Raw genomic sequence first — 20,664 nt, forward strand, 5'->3', positions numbered from 1 at the left:
AGTTGTAAGCTGGAGTCCCACGTTGGATGTAGAGATTATTTAAAAATAAAATCTTAGGGATCCCTGGATGGCGCAGCGGTTTGGCGCCTGCCTTTGGCCCAGGGCGCGATCCTGGAGACCCGGGATCGAATCCCACGTCGGGCTCCCGGTGTGCATGGAGCCTGCTTCTCCCTCTGCCTGTGTCTCTGCCTCTCTCTCTCTCTCTGTGACTATCATAAATAAATAAATACCTTTAAAAAATTAAAAAAAATAAAATAAAATCTTAAAAAACAAGAAGTTCTGAAGGGATAAAATTACCAAGTTAGAATTTAATCCTAACAAAAATACCTTTCAAAAATGAAGGCAAAATAAAGACATTTTCCAGAGAAAAGCTGAGAGAATTTCTTGCTGATAGTCTTGCACTATTAAAAATGGTAAAGGTAGTTTTTTCAGGCTGACATTCTACTTGGAAACTCAGATATACACAGAGAAATGAAGAGGATAACAAATGGTACGTGTGGGGAAATATAAAATGTTTTTTCTCAAATTTAAATTTACTCAAAGACAATTGACAAGTAAAATTTCAAAGCACAACAAGTAGAAGTAAAAAGTGAAAAAAAATAATAGCCCAATAATGGGAGGGAGAAAGTGGGAGTATACTAATAAGATTCCTATATTAATATGAGAAATGGTTTGAAGGTGAATTATACTACTTAAAAATGTATATTATAAACTCTAGTGCAATCAGTGAAAAAATATATTGGGACAATCTAACAAGCTAATTATAAAGCTCGTGGCTATATTAACATTAGACAAAGCAGATTTCAGAGAAAGGATGTACTTCCCAGAATAAGATTTTTTTATGATTAAGATTTTTAAAAGATTTTTATGATAAAGATGTTAATTTATCATATTTATATACCTAATAACAGAGTTTCAACATCTTTGAAGCAAAAATTGACAGAATTGGAAGGAGAAATAGAAATCTACAGTTATACAGTTGTATATTCAACATTCTCCTTTAGTGATTGATAGAGTAAGCAGAATTAAAGAAATAGAATCTTAATTTAAGGGCAGCCTGGTGGCTCAGCAGTTTAGCGCTGCCTTCAGCCCAGGATGTGATCTTGGATACCCAGGATCTAGTCCCACGTCAGGCTCCCTGCATGGAGCCTGCTTCTCCCTCTGCCTGTGTCTCTGCGTCTCTCTCTCTCTCTCTCTGTCTCTCATGAATAAATCAATAAAACCTTAAAAAAAAAAAAAGAATCTTAAGTTTTTCTGAAAGAAACTTTAAGGCCCAGATGGCTTCCCTGTTGAATTTTATTAGATTTTTAAGGGAGAAAATTGTATTTCAGTAGATGGTGGAGAAGGGTACACTTTTTAAATCATTTATTGGACCAGCCTTATCTTGGATACTAAACCCAAAGATATCTCCAAGGAACAGTGATATGTCCTTTATGAACATGTACATAAGAATCCTTATCTAAATAATTGCAAAAGCACCTTGGGAACTTAGAAAACGAGTAACAGGTCATACTAGGCTTTATTTCCAGAATCCAATGTTGATTTCACATTCAAAAATCAATTTTGGGGGATAAAGAAAAGTCCTGATCATCTTAATAGGTATAGAAAAAGCATTTGAGAAAATGCAACCTTATTTGTGTCATGATACCTCAGCTGACTAGGAATAGAAGGACATTTTCTCAACCTACTAAATGATGTACAGTTAACATGATACCTTAATGGTGAAGCTTTCAGTCTAAGCTTTCTCTTAAGGATCAAGTACAAAACAACATTTTATTAGAGGTCCTAGCTGGTAACAGTAAGGCAAGGGAAATAAGCCAGAGGTTTGAAAGGAAGATGATCAAGTGCTTTTCTTGTAGACTATCTGATTATGATTACATACATAGAAAACCCTAAGTACCCCCCCCCCCCAAAAGAGCAGCTAGAATTAAGAAGTGACTGTAGCAAGGTTGCAGGGTACAGGTCAGTATACCAAAATAAGTTGTATTCTATATTTAGCAACAAACAATTGGAAAATGAACTAAAAAAAAAGTATTATTTATGACAGCATTCTAAAAGTGAAAATGAAATAGGAATAAGTTTTAACAAAATAATATTTAAGACTTAGGCACTAGAAACTACAAAATTGTCCAAATAAACCATGAATTTTATCATGTTCATGGTATAGAAGACTCATATTATTGTATTCAAACCCCTGTCTATGTTTTTGAACACACCAAGCACATCTCTACTTGAGATCCTTTGCTCTTAGTTTCTTCTCTGCCTGGAACACTCTCCCTAGATAATCACACAGCTTTGTTTCCAGACCTCCTTGAGGTCGCTCAAAGGCCTTTCAGTAAAACATTCCCTGATTTTCTTGTATAAAACAGCTCTCTCCATTCCTGTTTATTTATTTTTTATTTTTTTTTATTTTTTCCATTCCTGTTTATAGCATATGTCATTACTAACATTAAAACTTTTATTGTGGTGCCTGGGTGGCACAGTCAGTTAAGCATCTGACTCTTGGTTTTGGGTTGGGTTGTGATCTCAGAGTCTTGAGATAAAGTCCCAGGTTGGGCTCTCTGCCCAGCACCAGACTCTGTGCTCAGTGCAGAGTCTGCTTAAGACTCTTTTTCTTCCCCACCTTCCATTCCTGTGCATGTGTGCACACATGTGTATGCTCTGTCTCTCTCTCAAATCTTAAAAAAAAATTTTATTGTCTCTCTCTCGGGTGTAAATGCCCTGTCAGTAATTTTTTAATTCCTAGGAACTTCTATCAGGCATTTTAGAAATTTAAATCAATAAAGTTATATAGCATGCAACAAAATAAAAAAGATAATTGAACCTCATCAAAATTAAAAGCTTTTGTGCATCAATGGAAACTTAAAAAGTGAAAAGACCCTACAGAATGTAGGACATATTTGCAAATCATAAATCTGATTAAGGGTCTGTTATTCAAAATTTAAAAAGTACTCCTACAACTCAACAACAAAAGGACAACTTGATTAAAAAATGGGCAAAGGACTTGAATACACATTTCTTCAGAGAAGATATACAGATGGCCAGCGCTCAGATGAATTGATGCTCAATATCATTAGTCCTTAGGGAAATGCAAACCATAACCACAATGAGGTACCACTTCATACCCAGCCCCTGTGATGACTTAAAATTTAAAAAGAAAATAAATGTTGGCAAGGATGTAGAAAAACTGAACCCTCATACATTGCTAGTGGAAATGTAAAATGGTGTAGCTGATTTGGAAAACCGCAGTTCCTCGAGAAGTTAAACATAAAATTATGTTTAATTTGACCATAAGACCCAACATTTCTATTTTTTGTATTCCCCAAACAATTGAAAACAGGTGCTCACAGAAGTCCGTGTATGTGCATGTTCATAGCAATGCTCTTCACAAAGGCCAAAAGTTGGAAGTGTCCCAAATGTTCATCAAGAAATAAGTGAATGAACAAATTATGGTGTATATACATATGGAATTTTCATTCATAAAAGAATGAAGTACTGATAAATGTTTTTCAGTGGGATAGACCTTGAGAACATTATGCTGAGTGAAGGAAGCTAGAGACAAAAAGGTCACATATTGTACACTTCTATTTATGTAAAATATCCAGAATAGGTAAATCTATAGAGACAGAATGCAGACATGGTTTCCAGGGAGTCATGGGAGGGGATAATGGAAAGCAACTGCTTCATGGGTATGGAATTTACTTTTGAGGTGATGAAAACATTCTGGAATTAGATAGAGATGGTGGTAGCCTAACATTGTGAACGTACTGAATTGTTCATTTTATATTATTTTTTAAAGATTTTATTTATTTGACAGCACAAGCAAGGGGAGCTGCAGAGGGAGAGAGAGAAGCAGGCATCATGCTGCGCAGGGAGCCCAATGCAGGGGTCAGTCCCAGGACCCTGAGATCATGACGTGAGTTGAAGGCTGACACTTAACCAACTGAGCCACTCAGGTGCCCCAAATCATTTATTTAAAAATGATGCATCTTATGTGAATTTACCTCAATGGAAAATAAGTAAATAAAAAAATGGAATTTTTGAGGAACCTGGCTGGCTAAGTCAGTTAAGTGTCTTAACTCTTGATTTTGGCCCAGGTCATGATCTCTGGGTCCTGAGATTGAGCCTCACATTGGGCTCCTCACTGGATGTGGAGCCTGCTTAATTAAGATTCCTACCTCCCATCCCCCCACACATACCTGTGTGCTCTCAAAAATAAAAATAAGTTTAAAAAATAGAGTTATGGAGCTTAATGTAGGTTAAGAGCTTGTATGTTCTGAAAAAACAGATGGAGTTGATTTCTGGTTCTGCCACCTGTTAATTCTCTGACCTAGGGTAAATTAAAGTTTCCTTTTCTGGAAAGGGGAACCCTCTTGCACTGTTGATAGGAATGCAAACTGGTGCAGCCACTCTGGAGAGCTGTATAGGGGTTCCTCAAAACGTTAAAAATAGAACTACATTACGATCTAGCAATTGCATTACTAGGTATTTACTCAAAGGGTACAGAAATACAGATTTGAAGGAGTAACTGCACCCCAGTGTTTTTTTTTTTTTTTTTAAGATTTTATTTATGCTGAGTGGAATAAGTCAATCGGAGGACAAACATTATATGGTCTCATTCATTTGGGGAATATAAATAATAGTGAAAGGGAATAGAGGGGAAGGGAGAAGAAATGGGTAGGAAATATCAGAAAGGGAGACAGAACATGGAAGACTCCTAACTGGGAAACGAACTAGGGGTGGTGGAAGGGGAGGAGGGCGGGGGGTGGGGGTAACTGGGTGGCGACACCGAGGGGGGCACTTGACCGGATGAGCACTGGGTGTTGTTCTGTATGTTGGCCAATTGAACACCAATAAAAAATAAATTTATTATTAAAAAAAAAAAGGTTTTATTTATTCATGAGAGAGAGGCAGAGACCTAGGCAGAGGGAGGAGAAGCAAACTTCACGCAAGGAGCTGGGTTCAGGACTTGACCCCGGGACTCTGGGATCATGCCCTGACCCAAAGGCAGATGCTCAATCACTGAGCCACACAGGTGTCCCAACCCCAGTGTTTATAGCAGCGTTATTCATAGCCAAACTATGTAGAGGGCCCAAGTGTCCTTTGATACATGGATAAAGAAGATGAGATGTGTGTGTACACAAAAACACACACAGATGATGGAATATTACTGAGCCATCAAAAAGAACAAAACCTTGCCATTTGCAATGACATGGATGGAGCTAGAATGTATTATGCTAAGTGAAATAAATCAGAGAAAGACAAATACCATATGATCTCACTAATGTGGGATTTCAGTCGGAAAAAAGATGAACATATGGGAAAGGAGGAAAGGGAAAAGAGGGAAACCATAAGAGACTTTTTTTTTCCCATAAGAGACTCTTAATGAAAAAAGAACAAACTGAGGGTTGATAGAGGGAGGTAGGTGGGGGATGGGAGATGGGTATTAAAGAGAGCACTTGGGATGATCACTAGGTATTGTATGTAAGTGATGAATCCCTGAATTCTCCTGAAACCAATATTGGACTGTATGTTAACTAAAATATAAATTAAAAAAAATAGTTTCCTCTTCTGTAAATAGGCATATTATTAGCACTTTTACAGAGAGTATTTTTGGGTATTGAATGAGATGGTATATGTGAAATGCTTAGAACACTTTGTAATTATCCAGTCACTGCCTTTTTTTCTCTCTCTCTCTTGTTACTGGTTTTTATTTCATTTTTCATTTGTAGAATGGAAATAAAAGTATAGGTTAGGATTGTTCTGAAGATTTTTTTTTTTTTAAGATTTTATTCATTTAGTCATGAGAGTCAGAGAGAGAGAGAGAGAGAGGGGCAGAGACATAGGCAGAGGGAGAAGCAGGCTCCATGCAGGGAGCCCGATGTGGGACTCGATCCCGGGACTCCGGGATCACGCTCCAAGCCAAAGGCAGATGCTCAACCGCTGAGTCACCCAGGCGTCTCTGTTCTGAAGATTTAATGCATTAATCTACTCAAAGGCCTTAAAACACTGCAAGGCACATTGTAGCTTACTCAAAGTGTTTGGTAAGCTGTTAACTATTATATGAAGGGGGAAACTTTTGCCTTCTGCATTTTCACATCTGCATCTAGATAAACTAAGGTCGTATTGGAAAATGGTCTTCTCAAAATTTGTGCTATTATGACAGAGCTAGAGCTAGGGTTAGAATCATGTTTCTTAAATTCCAGATCAAGCTATATTCAAAGGATTGTGGGTATAGAATTTTTATTTCCTTTCCTGATGTGAAAATACTTTATTTTCATTTGTTAAAAACCACAGATACTGATCATTTACCTTTGAGTTGTTAAACTTTGGTTGTCTGGAGTTTATTATATTTCTGTCTGCATTAAATACTACATACTGGTGTGTCATCAGAACCTAATTAAGGGGCACCTAGGTGACTCAGATCTGCCTTTGGCTCAGATTGTGATCCTGGGGTCCTGGGATCAAGTTCCACATCAGGCTTCCTGCAGGGAGGCTGCCTCTCCCTCTGCCTATGTCTGCTTCTCTCTCTGTGTCTCTCATGAATAAATAAATAAATAAAATATTTTTAAAAATCTAATTAAGCTTTGGAAAACTTATTTATAATAGTAGCTAGAAGTTGCAGTTACTCCTCTTGCCACTGGATGGTGCCTCTGCAACATCATTAAGGCAAATACTTTGGCTAGTATTGTTTCTTACTTTCCTGAGCACTGAAAATTGGTAAAAGTTAGATTGCAGTAAATTGAAATACTCATTTGAGCTGAGTCCCAGGAATCTGTAAAAAATAGAGATTTCCTTTAAAGTGTTTTTATGTAAGCAAAACCTAAAAGAATCACTGGTTGGATCAAGCCCTATGATTGCTGTAGTGTGTAGTAATTTAGGAAATGATAGTGTTGCTAGAGAATCTGATTATATCTCCTGGCAGAATCTTAAAGGGTATAGATTTTCCTAGCTTCTTTTGGCAGTTAAGCTATTGATTTTGCTCTAATTCCTAAATTTTATTAAAAGCTTTTCTACTCTATCTTTAGTAAAAGTTTTCCCATACTTAGTGTGTTTATTTTTGGGAATGTATAAAGTGCGTGCTGGAATGACAAAAGTATTTACTTGGAAACAAGTACACAGCTACAAGAGTTGTTTGAAGGTGACTACAAGAGGAATACTGGAGGGATTGAGACTATAGGGGTGGCTTAGGACCATTCTAAAATATGATGATCAAATTGCAGTGTTTAAGTAGTGGAGAGAACATATTTGTAAACATACCTCCTCCCCTGTTAACCCAAGTTTTTATTTCTGTTAGTGAAATAGACCAGAATTTCAGAAGTCACATAGTATTTCAAGGCCTTTGAGGACAGCGTCTTTGCCATATGCCTACCTGTGTGTTTCTTTTTCCAAACACTTTTTGCCATTTTACTCTGTTTTTCAACACCATATTCCTTAGTCATGGCTTTTTAACTTAAACCCCGAAAACTTAACTTCAGAAATTCTCTCTTGTTGTTATGGGAAATGAGAATTGATTATACTTATACCACCAGACACTCCTGGTCTTTCTCTTCATCTTCTCAAATAGTTATAACACATGTTTTTAATAGCTGTTAAACCAAGTAGTGTACTATAATCACATTTCCTTTCTTGGATGACTTTCTGTTTTTACTATGATTTACAGTTTCTTCATTGTTACATTCACTTAGATTTAAAAACGGTTATCCATACATTATCCCAAACTCTGCAGCAGAATTACCAAACCCTCTGAATTCCTGTTTTTCATACAAACTACATTTAACACCATTTCTCCCCCTGCCTCTCTTTGTAGGCATATCCCTTGGAACTTTCTTCTCATTTTGTTCTGTCCTTTTCTGCCCTCATTCACTTCTGAACTGGTTGCTCTCTAGGTGAGTTTGAGCTGCCATTTACCTCACTTCTTGATGAATTTCTTTTCTTCTTGTTTTTTGCAAAGCGATTTCCTGGTAGTTGTCTTAGAAAAGGTGTACGGGAGCTAACTAATTGAGATCTTTCATGTCTGGAAATGCATTTATTTTACTGGGCTGAATATGGGTTTTGAATATACCTTTTTTTTTTTTTTTTTTTTAAAGTAAGTGCTATACTTAACATGGGGCATGCCCCTGAGATGAAGTTGCATGCTGTCTACCTGCTAAGCCAGCCAGGTACACCAGGTTGAAAATATTTTTTAAAGACATTATCTTGGGATCCCTGGGTGGTGCAGCGGTTTGGCGCCTGCCTTTGGCCCAGGGCGCGATCCTGGAGACCCGGGATCGAATGCCACGTTGGGCTCCCGGTGCATGGAGCCTGCTTCTCCCTCTGCCTGTGTCTCTGCCTCTCTCTCTCTCTCTCTCTGTGACTATCATAAATAAATAAAAATTAAAAAAAAAAGACATTATCTTATTGTATTCTAGTGTTGCTGTTGAAAAGTACAAGTTCAGAGTTGTCACTTTTGAGTGTTAATAATGGCCTAATTTGTTTCTGCAAACTTTTATAATACTTATTCATGATGTCTTGAAATTTCATGGTGATATTACTTCTTATAGAACTTATTTTATTCACTATGCTAGGCATTTGGTGAGTCAATCTAAAATAGATTCCTTTGATTCTGTTAGGTTTTCTTGCACCATATTTTAAGGTTTTATTTTTTTTTTATTTTATTTTTTTTTTTTTTTTCAAATGACCAGAAATTGATTTTATTTGGGAATAGCAGAGGAACTGCAGTTGCATAAATGTGTGATGTTGGAAGTTACAGGTGAGTCTGTTGAGGGTCTGGGACAGGTTGTTTTTAAAGGCAAGGAGTGTAAAGAGGGAGACATCCAGCCAGAGTCCAAGCAGTGAGTTCAATGACTTGAGGATGGGAAAAGATTGTTGGCAGTTGTTCATTGGTCAGGAGATAGGTCTTGGTCTTCTTTGCATCAGACATTTATGAGAAATCAGTCTCTCAGTTCATAAGTTCCATTCTGAGAGGTACATGCCTTAGCTTTTTTCCATTTCATATCCTCAGGCTTCATTTTATTTTTATTTTATTTTATTTTTTTTTATTTTATTTTTTTTTTATTGGTGTTCAATTTACTAACATACAGAATAACACCCAGTGCCCGTCACCCATTCACTCCCACCCCCCGCCCTCCTCCCCTTCTACCACCCCTAGTTCGTTTCCCAGAGTTAGCAGTCTTTACGTTCTGTCTCCCTTTCTGATATTTCCCACACATTTCTTCTCCCTTCCCTTATATTCCCTTTCACTATTATTTATATTCCCCAAATGAATGAGAACATATAATGTTTGTCCTTCTCCGACTGACTTACTTCACTCAGCATAATACCCTCCAGTTCCATCCACGTTGAAGCAAATGGTGGGTATTTGTCATTTCTAATAGCTGAGTAATATTCCATTGTATACATAAACCACATCTTCTTTATCCATTCATCTTTCGTTGGACACCGAGGCTCCTTCCACAGTTTGGCTATCGTGGCCATTGCTGCTAGAAACATCGGGGTGCAGGTGTCCCGGCGTTTCATTGCATCTGTATCTTTGGGGTAAATCCCCAATATTTTAAGGTTTTAATTTAAATTCTGGTTAACATACAGTATAATATTAATTTCAGGTGTACAATGTTGTGATTCAAAACTTCTGTACAACACCAAGTACTCATGACAAGTGCACTCCTTTAATCCTCATCACCTATTTAACCCCATTCCCCCCCCCACTGGAAACCATCAGCTTGTTCTCTGTAGTTAAGAGTCCATTTCTGCCTGTGCCTCCCTTTTTTCCCCTTTGCTTGTTTGTTGTGCTTCTTAAATTCCATGTGACTGAAATGATATATTTGTCTTTCTTTGACTGACTTTATACTCTCTAGCTCTATCCATGTGGTTGTAAGATTTCATTCTTTTTTTTGGCTGAGAAATATTTTGGTGTGTGAGTATCTTTATCATCTTTTTTTTTTTTTAAGATTTATTTATTTATAGGGGAGAAAGCATGCATGAGAGTGAGGTGAAGGCCAGAGGGAGTGGGAAAAGCAGGCTCCTCCCTGAGCAGAGAGCTCAGCGGGGGCCGGATCCCAGGACTCTGGGATCACAACCTGAACTGAAGGCAAGTGCTTATTGACTGAGCCATCTAGGCTCCCGTCTTTATCTTTATACTTTCATAAAACACTGGGCACTTGGGCTGTTTCCATAATTTAGCTGTTGTAGATAATGCTGCTATGTACATCAGAGTGCAGGTATCCCTTTGAATTAGTATTTTTGTATTTTGTGGGTAGATACCTAGTAGTGCAATTGTTAGATCGTAGGGTAGTTCTATTTTAACTTTTAGAGGAACCTCCATACTGTTTTCCAGAGTGGCTGCCCCAGTTTGCATTCCCACCTGCAGTGCAAGAGAATTCTCCTTTCTCCACATCCTAGCTAACTCCTGTTGTTTCTTGTGGTATAGATTTTAGCCATTCTGACAGGTGCAAGGTGATAATCTCATTGTAGTTTGGGTTTGTATTCCCCCAATGATAGGTGATGTTGAGCATCTTTTCATGTGTCTGTTAGCCATCTTTATGTCTTCATGTTCTCTGTTAATTTTTTAATTGGATTATTAGTTTTTTGGGTGTTGAGTTTTTTTTTTTAAAGATTTTATTTATTTATTCATGATAGTCACACAGAGAGAGACAGAGAGGCAGAGACACAGGCAGAGGGAGAAGCAGGCTCCATGCAGGGAGCCCGACGTGGGACTCGATCCCGGGTCTCCAGGATCGCGCCCCGGGCCAAAGGCAGGCGCCAAACCGCTGCGCCACCCAGGGATCCCTGGATACTAACCTTTTATCAGACATCATTTGCAAGTATCTTCTCCTTTTCCGTAGGTTACTTTTTAGTTTTATTGATTGCTTCCCTTGCTGTGCAGATTTCTTGAAATTTTTAAATTGTTACTATTTATATGTCTTTTTCTCTGTTCTTTCTTGAACTTCTGTTAGATTGTCTAGATTTCTCAGTTTGATCTTCTAACCTGTCATATATCACAAATTCAATTCTTTGTCATTTTATTATATTTTTTGGGAGATCTCAATTTTCTCTTACAGCCATTCTGTCGAATATATTGTCCCCCCCCACTTTTAATTTCTAAGAGTTTCATGGTTCAGGTTCATTTTGTTTCCTCTGTTTCTCTTTTTTCCCCCATCTTGCTCCGAGAAGATAAAAGGAGTTATCTTTTTCTCTGCATTGCCCCTGTCTCCTTCAGTTTCTCTTTTTTGGTTTGTTTAGTTTTTGGTATCTCATCAGAACTTTTGTTGTTCATATTTTGGCCTGAGGCTCTAAAAATATAATTGGATTCTAAGGGGACAAGTGTGGAGCTTGTCAAGTGGTGAATTTCACCCTTAGGGTAAAATATCTATATATCTTTTCTCAGGTACCATTTCAATTTCTCTAGACAACATCATTTATCTGTTTATTCAAATACTTTTTGATTGTCTGCTTTTATGTCAGGCATAGCTCTGGATGCTGGAAATTTAACTGAATTCAACAGCTAAAATTCCTACCCTTTGATCTTATATTTTGGTATAGGGAGACAGACAGTAAATAACAAGAACAGTAAAATATGTACAGTATATTTGAGGGATGTTAAAGATAAAAAGTAAGGAAGAAGGGTAGGGATTGACAGACAATGGACATGGGGGTCAGGGACATGGGGAAACATTACACATAGGAAAGGATAGCGAGGGGAAGGAGCCATAATGGATGGAGAAGAGGTATTTCAAGTTGGGACAACAGTTATATGTAAAGGCCTTGTCTTGGGAATCTTCCTGACCCCTGTGTGGAATAATAAGGAGGCTGATACAATACAGTTAGCTAGGTCAGAGAAAGATACAGAAAAGTATGAGGACAGTGTTGAAAATGGAGGAGGTGGGGCAGCCCTGGTGGCTCAGCGGTTTAGCGCCACCTTCGGTCCAGGGCCTGATCCTAGAGACCCGGGATCAAGTTCCACATCGGGCTCCCTGCATGGAGCCTGCTTCTCCCTCTGCCTGTGTCTCTGCCTCTCTCTCTCTCTCTGTGTCTCTCATGAATAAATAAATAAAATCTAAAGAAAAAAAAAATGGGGGAGGTGGGCAGAATGTGTAGGGCCTTGTGAACCGTTTTAAGGACTTTTGCTTTAGTCTTTGTGAAAGATGGGATTTACAGATAGACACTAAATGGTTATCTCAAGTTTGGAGTTCAAGAGAGAGGTCTGGGCTATGATATAAATTGGAGAGTTATTAGTGTGTATGTGGAATTTAAAGCCATGCGGTTAGGGAAAATAACCAAGGGAATGAGTGAAAATAGAAAAGTTCACTCCAATTTTTAGAAAATTTCAGAGAGCTAAGGAGAAACCAATAATGAATATTGAAGAATGAATGGCCAGAGGTAGGCAAGGAGAGTTTTTGTGCAGGAAAGAATGAAGAACTGCTTTAACCATTGCTAATTAGCTTGAGGATAGACAACATTGATTGAGAGAGAAACTCAGAGTCTAGGTTGGAGGTAGGTGGCTTAAAACCACCTAAAATCTTAATTTTCCAGTTGGACCTGGTTTCTATCTCAGAAGGTTTGGAGTTTTCAGACCATGTCCTAATTTTACCTCTCTTCAGGGAGGTTCTTTTTGAAATAGTATTGGTTGTCAGGTTTGTCATTTAGATTAACTAATAAATTACATCCTAATTGGAATTGTTAGTCTTCTTCAGTATTGGTCTTGACAATCAGATTACTGTAGGGTGATTTTTTTTTCAGTAATTCCTAGAGAAGCAAAAATTAGGACTGTGGATAAAGTCTGAGGTTTATAAATGCCAGGAACGTGACCCTTTTTTTCTTTTGATTTGAGTATGCAAACAACCCAAGCTGAAGACTTTGGTTGGTTAGGGAGCAGACAGATCTGGGTAATCTACAGTGCTTTTGCTTCATATATTTTGAAGCTCTGTGTTATTAGATGCATAGACATTTTTTTAAAGATTTTATTTATTCATTCATGAGAGAGAGAGAGAGAGAGAGAGAGGCAGAGACACAGGCAAAGGGAGAAGCAGGCTCCATGCAGGGAGCCCGACTGGGACTGGATCCCTCACCTCCAGGATCACACCCTGGACTGAAGGCAGCGCTCAACTGCTGAGCCCCCCAGACTGCCCAACATTTAGTATTTCTATGCTTTCTTAATGAATTTACACTTTTATCATTTTGAAATGACCCTCTTTATCCCTGATCTTTTGCTTTGCAAGCTAGTAAAGACTATTTTTTTCCTACTAGGAAACATTTTTATTCTTTTATTTTTTTATTCTTTCCAATATTAAAATATTAGATATTTTAGAAGCACCTGGCTGGCTCAGTTGGTAGAAAATGCAACTGTTTATCTTGAAGTCATGAGTTCAAGCTCCACATTGGTTGTGGAGCCTACTTTAAAAAAATTGAGATGTTTTCAAGTTTACCCTTTTATTTCCTAATTGCTAAAACTCAATCTTCATATATAGCTGTTTCTTTTGCCATGTTGGATCTTCTATTACTCAAGTTTAAAATTGGGTAATTTGCTCAGATTTTGCATACTTAGTGACTATCAAGAGCCAGACTCAGATTTAAAAAGTGTGTTTTTATTTTTACTCCAGTTAACTTTAGGAGAACCAAGATCAGAGCCATAGATATAATTTACCTTTTTTTTTCTCTGTGTTGTAGGAATAGATTTTAAGATCAAAACAGTTGAATTACAAGGAAAGAAGATCAAGCTACAGATATGGTAAGTGATGCTGATTTACCTGCTTTATGTAGTAGATTGCCAAGTTCCTGAAGGTTTGGCAGTGAAATCCTTCTGTCACCTGATTAGATTCTGAGACTTTCCTTTAAAGCCAGCAATCAGGTCACCTTTCAGTGAAGTAAAAAAATTATGGACATGGAGCACCTGATCGCTCAGTTGGTAGAGCATGTGACTTTTGGTCTTGGAGTCATGAGTTGGAGCCCCATTTTGGGTGGAGAGATTACTTTAACAGTAAATAAATAATTATTGACATGGATTTTTTTTTTTTTTTTTCAGTCAGTGAGATCTGGCTAAGTGTTTTATCTTTTCCACTTACTCTATGAACTTGAACAAGTTACCTACCACATGGGGTTGTTACATCTTCATACGTAAAATAGAGATAATACCACTTACCTCAAAGGGTTGTTCTAAGGATTACATGAAATAATCTATGTAGAGCCTTTAGCACCATACTTTGCTCACAAACACTCAATATATAAAGAGTTTCTTGCTTTGAGAGTCTTACACTAAAATGTTTGTTTCCTTTAATGTGTTTATAACTTTTTATAGGCTTTATTTTTATTAGTCTGTATCGGATTTACCCTATAGAAGTAAAATGAAATTTTTAAAAATTGTATTCAAGTATGAATCATAAACTTTAAAATTAGAATAACAGTATTTTGTGATAAATATTTTCTATATATGTATTAACATGTTAATAGTCAAAATGACCCTATGGGATACATTATTCCCTTTTTTTAAACAGCTTTGTTGAGGTATAATTGACACAAAGTAACTGTACGTATTTAAAGTATACAATTTGGTGAGTTAAATGTATATATATGTTGTATATACCTGTGAAACCATCACCACAATCAAGATAATGAACATATCCGTCACTTGAAGTCTCTTTGTAATCTCTCCTTCCTTTCTACTCCTGGTCCCCAAGCAACCATTCTTCTACTTTTTGTCACTGTAAATTAGTTTCTATTTTCTAGTACTGTATATAAATACAATCATATAGTGTCTTTTTTTTTTTCTCTCGTATTTTTTTCTGGTAGAGATGGTCTGGCTTCTTTCATGTAGTGTAATTATTTTGAAGATTATCTGTGATTTTTTTATGTGTGTGGAAAAGTTCATTACTTTTTATTACTGAATAGTATTCCGTTGCTAAGATACATCATAATTTGGTTATTCACCATAAAGCTGCTCCAGATCTTTGAATTGCTATATATTTTCCTTCTCTTGGATTACTCCTGTTTTACAGATAATGAAATGGATGCATTTTAAAAATATATTTATTTATTCATGAGAGAGAGAGAGAGAGAGAGAGGCAGAGATACAGGCAGAGGGAGAAACAGGCTCCATGCAGAGAGCCCGACGCCAGACTCCATCCTGGGTCTCCAGGATCACCCTGGGCTGAAGGCGGTGCAAAACCGCTGAGCCACCCCGGCTGCCCAAAAGGATGCATTTTGAAATAACCAAGATCTTCAGCATATAAATGCAGAACAGGGATACATTACATGCTCAGACTGTAGAGTTGAGAGTAACACTATTAATTACTATCCTGCTTCCTACAAATAGTGCATTTTGACATTGATTGCTGCTCTTTCCAGTTCTGTCATTTCTTTCTTCATTACCAGTCAGTAATTGTACTAAATTTGAATTCATGTTGAGTTTCACTGTAAAAGGACTGGTCATAGAATGGTTGTGAGAATGAGTGGTACATGTAAAGCACTAAGAGCAGTGTCTGATACATAATTAGTGTTTAATAAATCATAGCTATTATTATTAGGGTATCTTCCAGTAAGAGACTATAACCCTAAGAATAATAACATTTTATTTTAGGATATGAGCAGAGGAGAAAGTTAGCAAAGGAGAGTTAAAAAGAGAATTAGGAAAGAACAATGTCCAGAATCCAAAGACAGTTTCAAAAAGTTAGGTATTCCCTTTGAAATAGAGCTAATATTAGTATTCATAAATTTTGGAGAGAGCCCATGCAAGCAGGGGGTGAGGAGGGCAGAGTGAGAGATTTTTTTTTTTTTTTTTTTTTTAGATTTTATTTATTTACTTGAGAGAGGGAGCACAAGTGAGAGAGAACATGAATGGAGTGGAGGGGCAGAGGGAGAAGGAGAAGCAGACTCCCTGCTGAGTAGGGAACCAGATATGGAACTCAGTCCCAGGACCCTGAGATCATGACTTGTACTGAAGGCAGACGCTTAACCAACTGACCCACCCAGGTGCCCGGAGAGAGAGAATTTTAGACTCCTTACTCAGTGCAGAGCCAGATGTGGGGCTCAATCTCAACAACCTTGAGATTATGACCTGAGTCAAAACCAAGAGTTGCACATGTAACCAGCTGAGCCACCTAGGTGCCAAAGGGAGCTAATAATTAGAAGAGTAGGATATGTTTAACCAGAATGTCATTAACTGACCATGTAATTAGAGGTAAGAACTTTATAACATATTTAAAATTTAATACAAATTTAAATAAAATGTGGATTTTTTTAAACCGTTTTTTTTTAAAAGATTTTTAAAAAATTTATTCATGAAAGACAGAAAGGCAGAGACATAGGCAGAGGGAGAAGCAGGCTTCCTGTGGGGATCCTGATGTGGGACTTAATCTTGGGATCATGACCTGAGCCAAAGACAGATGTTCAACCACTGAGCCACCCAGGTGCCCTAAAATGTGGACATTTTAAAGTGTTTTCTAAATTGAATGATTCCTTTTGAAGTACAGTCCACTTGAGGATTATTGATTTTTCCTTACTTTAACTGGGAAATAACTAAGCAAATGAACTGGGCCTCATAATTCTGTTTCATTATAATTAAAGCTGATCTCAAGGGAATGGATGTCAATTATTTATTTTGAATTTCAACCAACTCTCCCCCCTGCCCTTTATTATCTCATACCATATATTAGCATTGGCCCTGCAGGGTAGTCTGTGTTCCAAGCCCCACTTAAGCTCTGTCACACTGATTGGCATTCCTCTCAACTGCATCCTCTTTGTGCACACTTTTTTTTTTTTAATATTTTATTATTTATTTGAGACAGAGAGAGAGCACATGAGTGAGCAGGGGGAGAAGGATAAAACAGGGACCCCGATGTGGGACTTAACCCGGGACTCGGGACTCTGAGATCATGAACTGAGCTGAAAGCAGACACTTAACTAACTGACTGAGCCACCCAGGCGTCCCTCTATGCACACTGTAAACCAATAATGTCCAAGCTTTTTTGATGGTAAAAGATATATTTTACATTGTGACTTTGTGAATCAGTATATTATATGTACATGTATACAGCAGAAACAAAAGTGCGAAAAACTGGGGCACCTGGGTGGCTCAGTGGTTGAGCATCTGCCTTTGGCTCAGGTCATGATCCCAGGCTCCTGGGATCCAGTCGCGCATCGGGCTCCCCGCAGGGAGCCTGCTTCTCCCTCTGCCTATGTTTCTGCCTCTCTTTCTGTGTCTCTCATGAATAAATAAATAAAATCTTTTTTTAAAAGTGCAAAAAACTATTTTAAGATGTTTTTCTTCATATACTACATAAAACCTTTGCCCTGCTAAATTTGTCCTGTTTGTCTTTCTGCATTCTTCCACAAACTTTACCTTTCCCCTTTCCCCTTCCCCCTTTCCCCTTCCTTCCCTTCCTTCCCTTCCTTTCAGAGGGGATGAGGAGCAAAAGGAGAGGGAGAGAGAGAATCTTAAGCAGGCTCTACACCCAGTGTGTGAGCCTGACATGGAGCTCCATCTTAAAACCCTGATCATGACCCGAGCCAAAATCAAGAGTCGAACACTTAATGCTCTGAGCCATCCAGGTGCCCCTACAACCTTTCCCTTCTGTTCCTTGTCCTGTGACTTTAAGTATTTTTTCCTCCCTCTTGTTTTAGTTTCTGTAGCTTCTAGAAGTAAACAGTAACAACTAACACTTGTTTTTTTTTTTTTTTTAATTTTTATTTATTTATGATAGTCACAGAGAGAGAGAGAGAGAGAGAGAGAGGCAGAGAGGGAAGCAGGCTCCATGCACCGGGAGCCCGACGTGGGATTCGATCCCGGGTCTCCAGGATCGCACCCTGGGCCAAGGGCAGGGGCTTAACCGCTGCACCACCCAGGGATCCCTAACACTTGTTTTTTAAAAAGGGAGCCTTTTCGGGAAGCCTGGGTGTGGCTCAGTGGTTTAGCGCCACCTTCAGCCCAGGGTGTGATCCTGGAGACACTGGATCAAGTCCCACATCTGGCTCCCTGCATGGAGCCTGCTTCTCCCTCTGCCTGTGTCTCTGCCTCTCTCTCTCTCTCTGCGCCTCTCATGAATAAATAATACAAATCTTTTAAAAAAAAAAAAAGGAACCTTTCTAGAAGATGTCATTTTGCAACAGTAAGTCCTCAGTTTGACCTTCAAGATTAATCTAGAAATGATTTCTACTGTACATCTAAATCTCAAGTATAGAACAGAAATGGTAACATTTCTAATTTAGAATTGTTTGGTTTTTAGTCATTATTAATATAACCACTTTTGGGTAAAAACACTTTAGAAGGAAAATTTCATTTAGTCTAGGTTTTCATATATAAAACTGCTTTTAATTTGAAAATCCATTTTCCCATAAAGATCAGGAATGAGTGGTGAAAATTTGCAAGTGATAGTTAAGAGGTTAGCATTGTGGTAGCTGATTTTCTTTATTTGCTTTTGAAAGTTCTCATTCTAACAATCAGAGGAGAAGGAAATCATGCATCTCCAAGAGATCTGGGATATACCACAATTGAAGAAGGCTTTTAGCTGGAAAACCCATTACTCATAACTCAAAACACTATCCTCACTCAACATTAAATGCTTTGCTTCCAATTGCTACTAAAAAAGCACAGTGATTTTTTTTTATCTGTCTCTAGTTTGAATGAATATATTCAGATTCTTGTTTCAGCATGAAAAATTCTGTTCTGTGATTGAATATTGATTTGGGAAACTTCAGTCAGTGCTAAAGATTTGTGTTATTTTTCTTTACTTGAATTATCTTCATTTATCTTTTTTCCAGGGGTCTTGTAGTCTGTTGCATAAGGGTGGAGATGGATCTCAGGCTGGCCAAGGCACATGTATGTAGGCCTAAAATTAGCTTGTTTGGCTGATATAGAGAAGCTGTGGCTTTTTTTTTTTTTTTTTTAAAGATTTTATTTATTCATGAGAGACCCAGAGAGACGCAGAGACACAGGCAGAGGGAGAAGCAGGCTCCATGCAGGGAGCCCGATGTGGGACTTGATCCCAGGTCTACAAGATCAGGCCCTGGGCTGAAGGTGGAGCCAAACCGCTGAGCTACCTGGGCTGCCCCAGCTGTGGCTTTTTAATCCCAGATCTCTAGAAGTTTCCACCACAGTATCTATCTGCACTTTCCTTAGAGTTGTGGGTCCTCCCGGGAAAAAAGCCCTAGTGAGTTATTTTATGTTTACTTTTCTTGTTTTGTTTTTAAGGGAAAGTGGTCAAAAATGTTTGTTACTGTTAGCATCTATATATTGTACCATCAGCAAATTTATTATCAACCCAGTCAACGAGAAATCAATAGTGTCACATTGTTAAAGAATTAACCATTTACCTATAAAGTGCCAGATTCATGGGGAGTCATCTTTGATTCTTTTTTTTATTTTTTTTTAAGATTTTATTTACTTATTCATGAGAGACACAGAGAGAGAGAGAGGCAGAGGGAGAAGCAGGCCCCATACAGGAAGCCTGACGTGGGACTTGATCCTGGGCCTCCAGGGTAACGCCCTGGGCCAAAGGTGGCGCTAAACCTCTGAGCCAACCCAGGCTGTCCATCTTTGATTTTTTAATTCCCTTAATCCCAGCATCCTCTTTGGTAAGCCCTGTTGACTCAATCTTATTATGTCTAGAATCCACATACAGTTTGCCATCTCCTATGTTAACCCCCAGTCCAAGCCACCATTACTACTACTTTGAGCCACTATAGTAGGTAGGCTCTTAGTATCCTAACAGGTCCTTATTTCCCCTTTTGCCTTAGTATAAATCAAGTATAGGTCATGGTTGTCATTCTTTCCCCATTTATGACCATTTTGAGTTCCATTGCATTTCAAATGAAAGTCCAAATTCCATATTTAAATTCCTTACCACAGTTAACAGAGTGGCCTCAACCTCATTTTGGGGTGTCTTGTGTATATACAATATATAGTCTCTACCCCCAGTGGAATCTTTCAATTCCATGAACATGACAAGCTCTTTTCCAATTTGGAACCTTTGTACATGCTCCATAGACCTCCCTCAAGCACCTCTACCTCCCACACCCCCAACCGTGGCTAGACCAAACATTCTGAAGTACCACTTCATTCCAGAACCTTCCCATTTCATCAAAAATAAAATGTGAAAACGTCAGGTTGTGGCTATTGCCCCTTGTGATCTCATCTCTCACCAGCTTTGCTCCAACCAGTGTGGCTTTTGTCTCCCTTGAGCATGCCAAGCATTTCCCATCTCAGGGACTTTGTACTTCAACTGTTTTTCTGGTTGTCCTGCTTCTTTCTCATTCAGATCTTAATTCCGTGTTATCCTCTGAGGGAGGCCTTGCATGATTTGAGGTAAAGCAGCCCAGTCCGTCAAGCACTGTCTCATTTGTCCTAGTTGATCTTTATCATAGTATTTTTTAGTATCTAAAGTTACCATACTTTGGGGGCACCTAGGTGGCTCTAAGTTGAGGTCTGACTCTTGATTTTGGCTCAGGTCATGATGTCAGGTTTGTCAATTTGAGACTCACATCCAGCTCCACGTTCAGTGGGAAATCTTCCCTTTGTTTTTCCGCTCATTTACACACACTTTATTAAATAAATAAAGTCTTAAAACAATTTATTTAGCGAGAGAGGCAGAGACATAGGCAGAGGTAGAAGCAGGCTTTCCATGGAGAGCCTGATAGGGACTCGATCCCAGGACCCTGGGATCACGCCCTGAGCTG

At 38.3% G+C, this 20,664-nt stretch overlaps 1 protein-coding gene across 1 annotated transcript in view; it reads left to right on the forward strand.

Moving 5' to 3' along the window:
• Positions 1-20,664, forward strand: part of RAB10 (RAB10, member RAS oncogene family) — an 84,817-nt gene that overhangs the window by 41,857 nt on the left and 22,296 nt on the right. The window contains 1 exon segment of the mRNA NM_001003277.3: positions 13,666-13,726. Coding sequence (NP_001003277.2) covers positions 13,666-13,726 — 61 coding nt within the window.

Source organism: Canis lupus, chromosome 17, assembly GCF_011100685.1.
Source record: "Canis lupus familiaris isolate Mischka breed German Shepherd chromosome 17, alternate assembly UU_Cfam_GSD_1.0, whole genome shotgun sequence".
Taxonomy (NCBI): domain Eukaryota; kingdom Metazoa; phylum Chordata; class Mammalia; order Carnivora; family Canidae; genus Canis; species Canis lupus.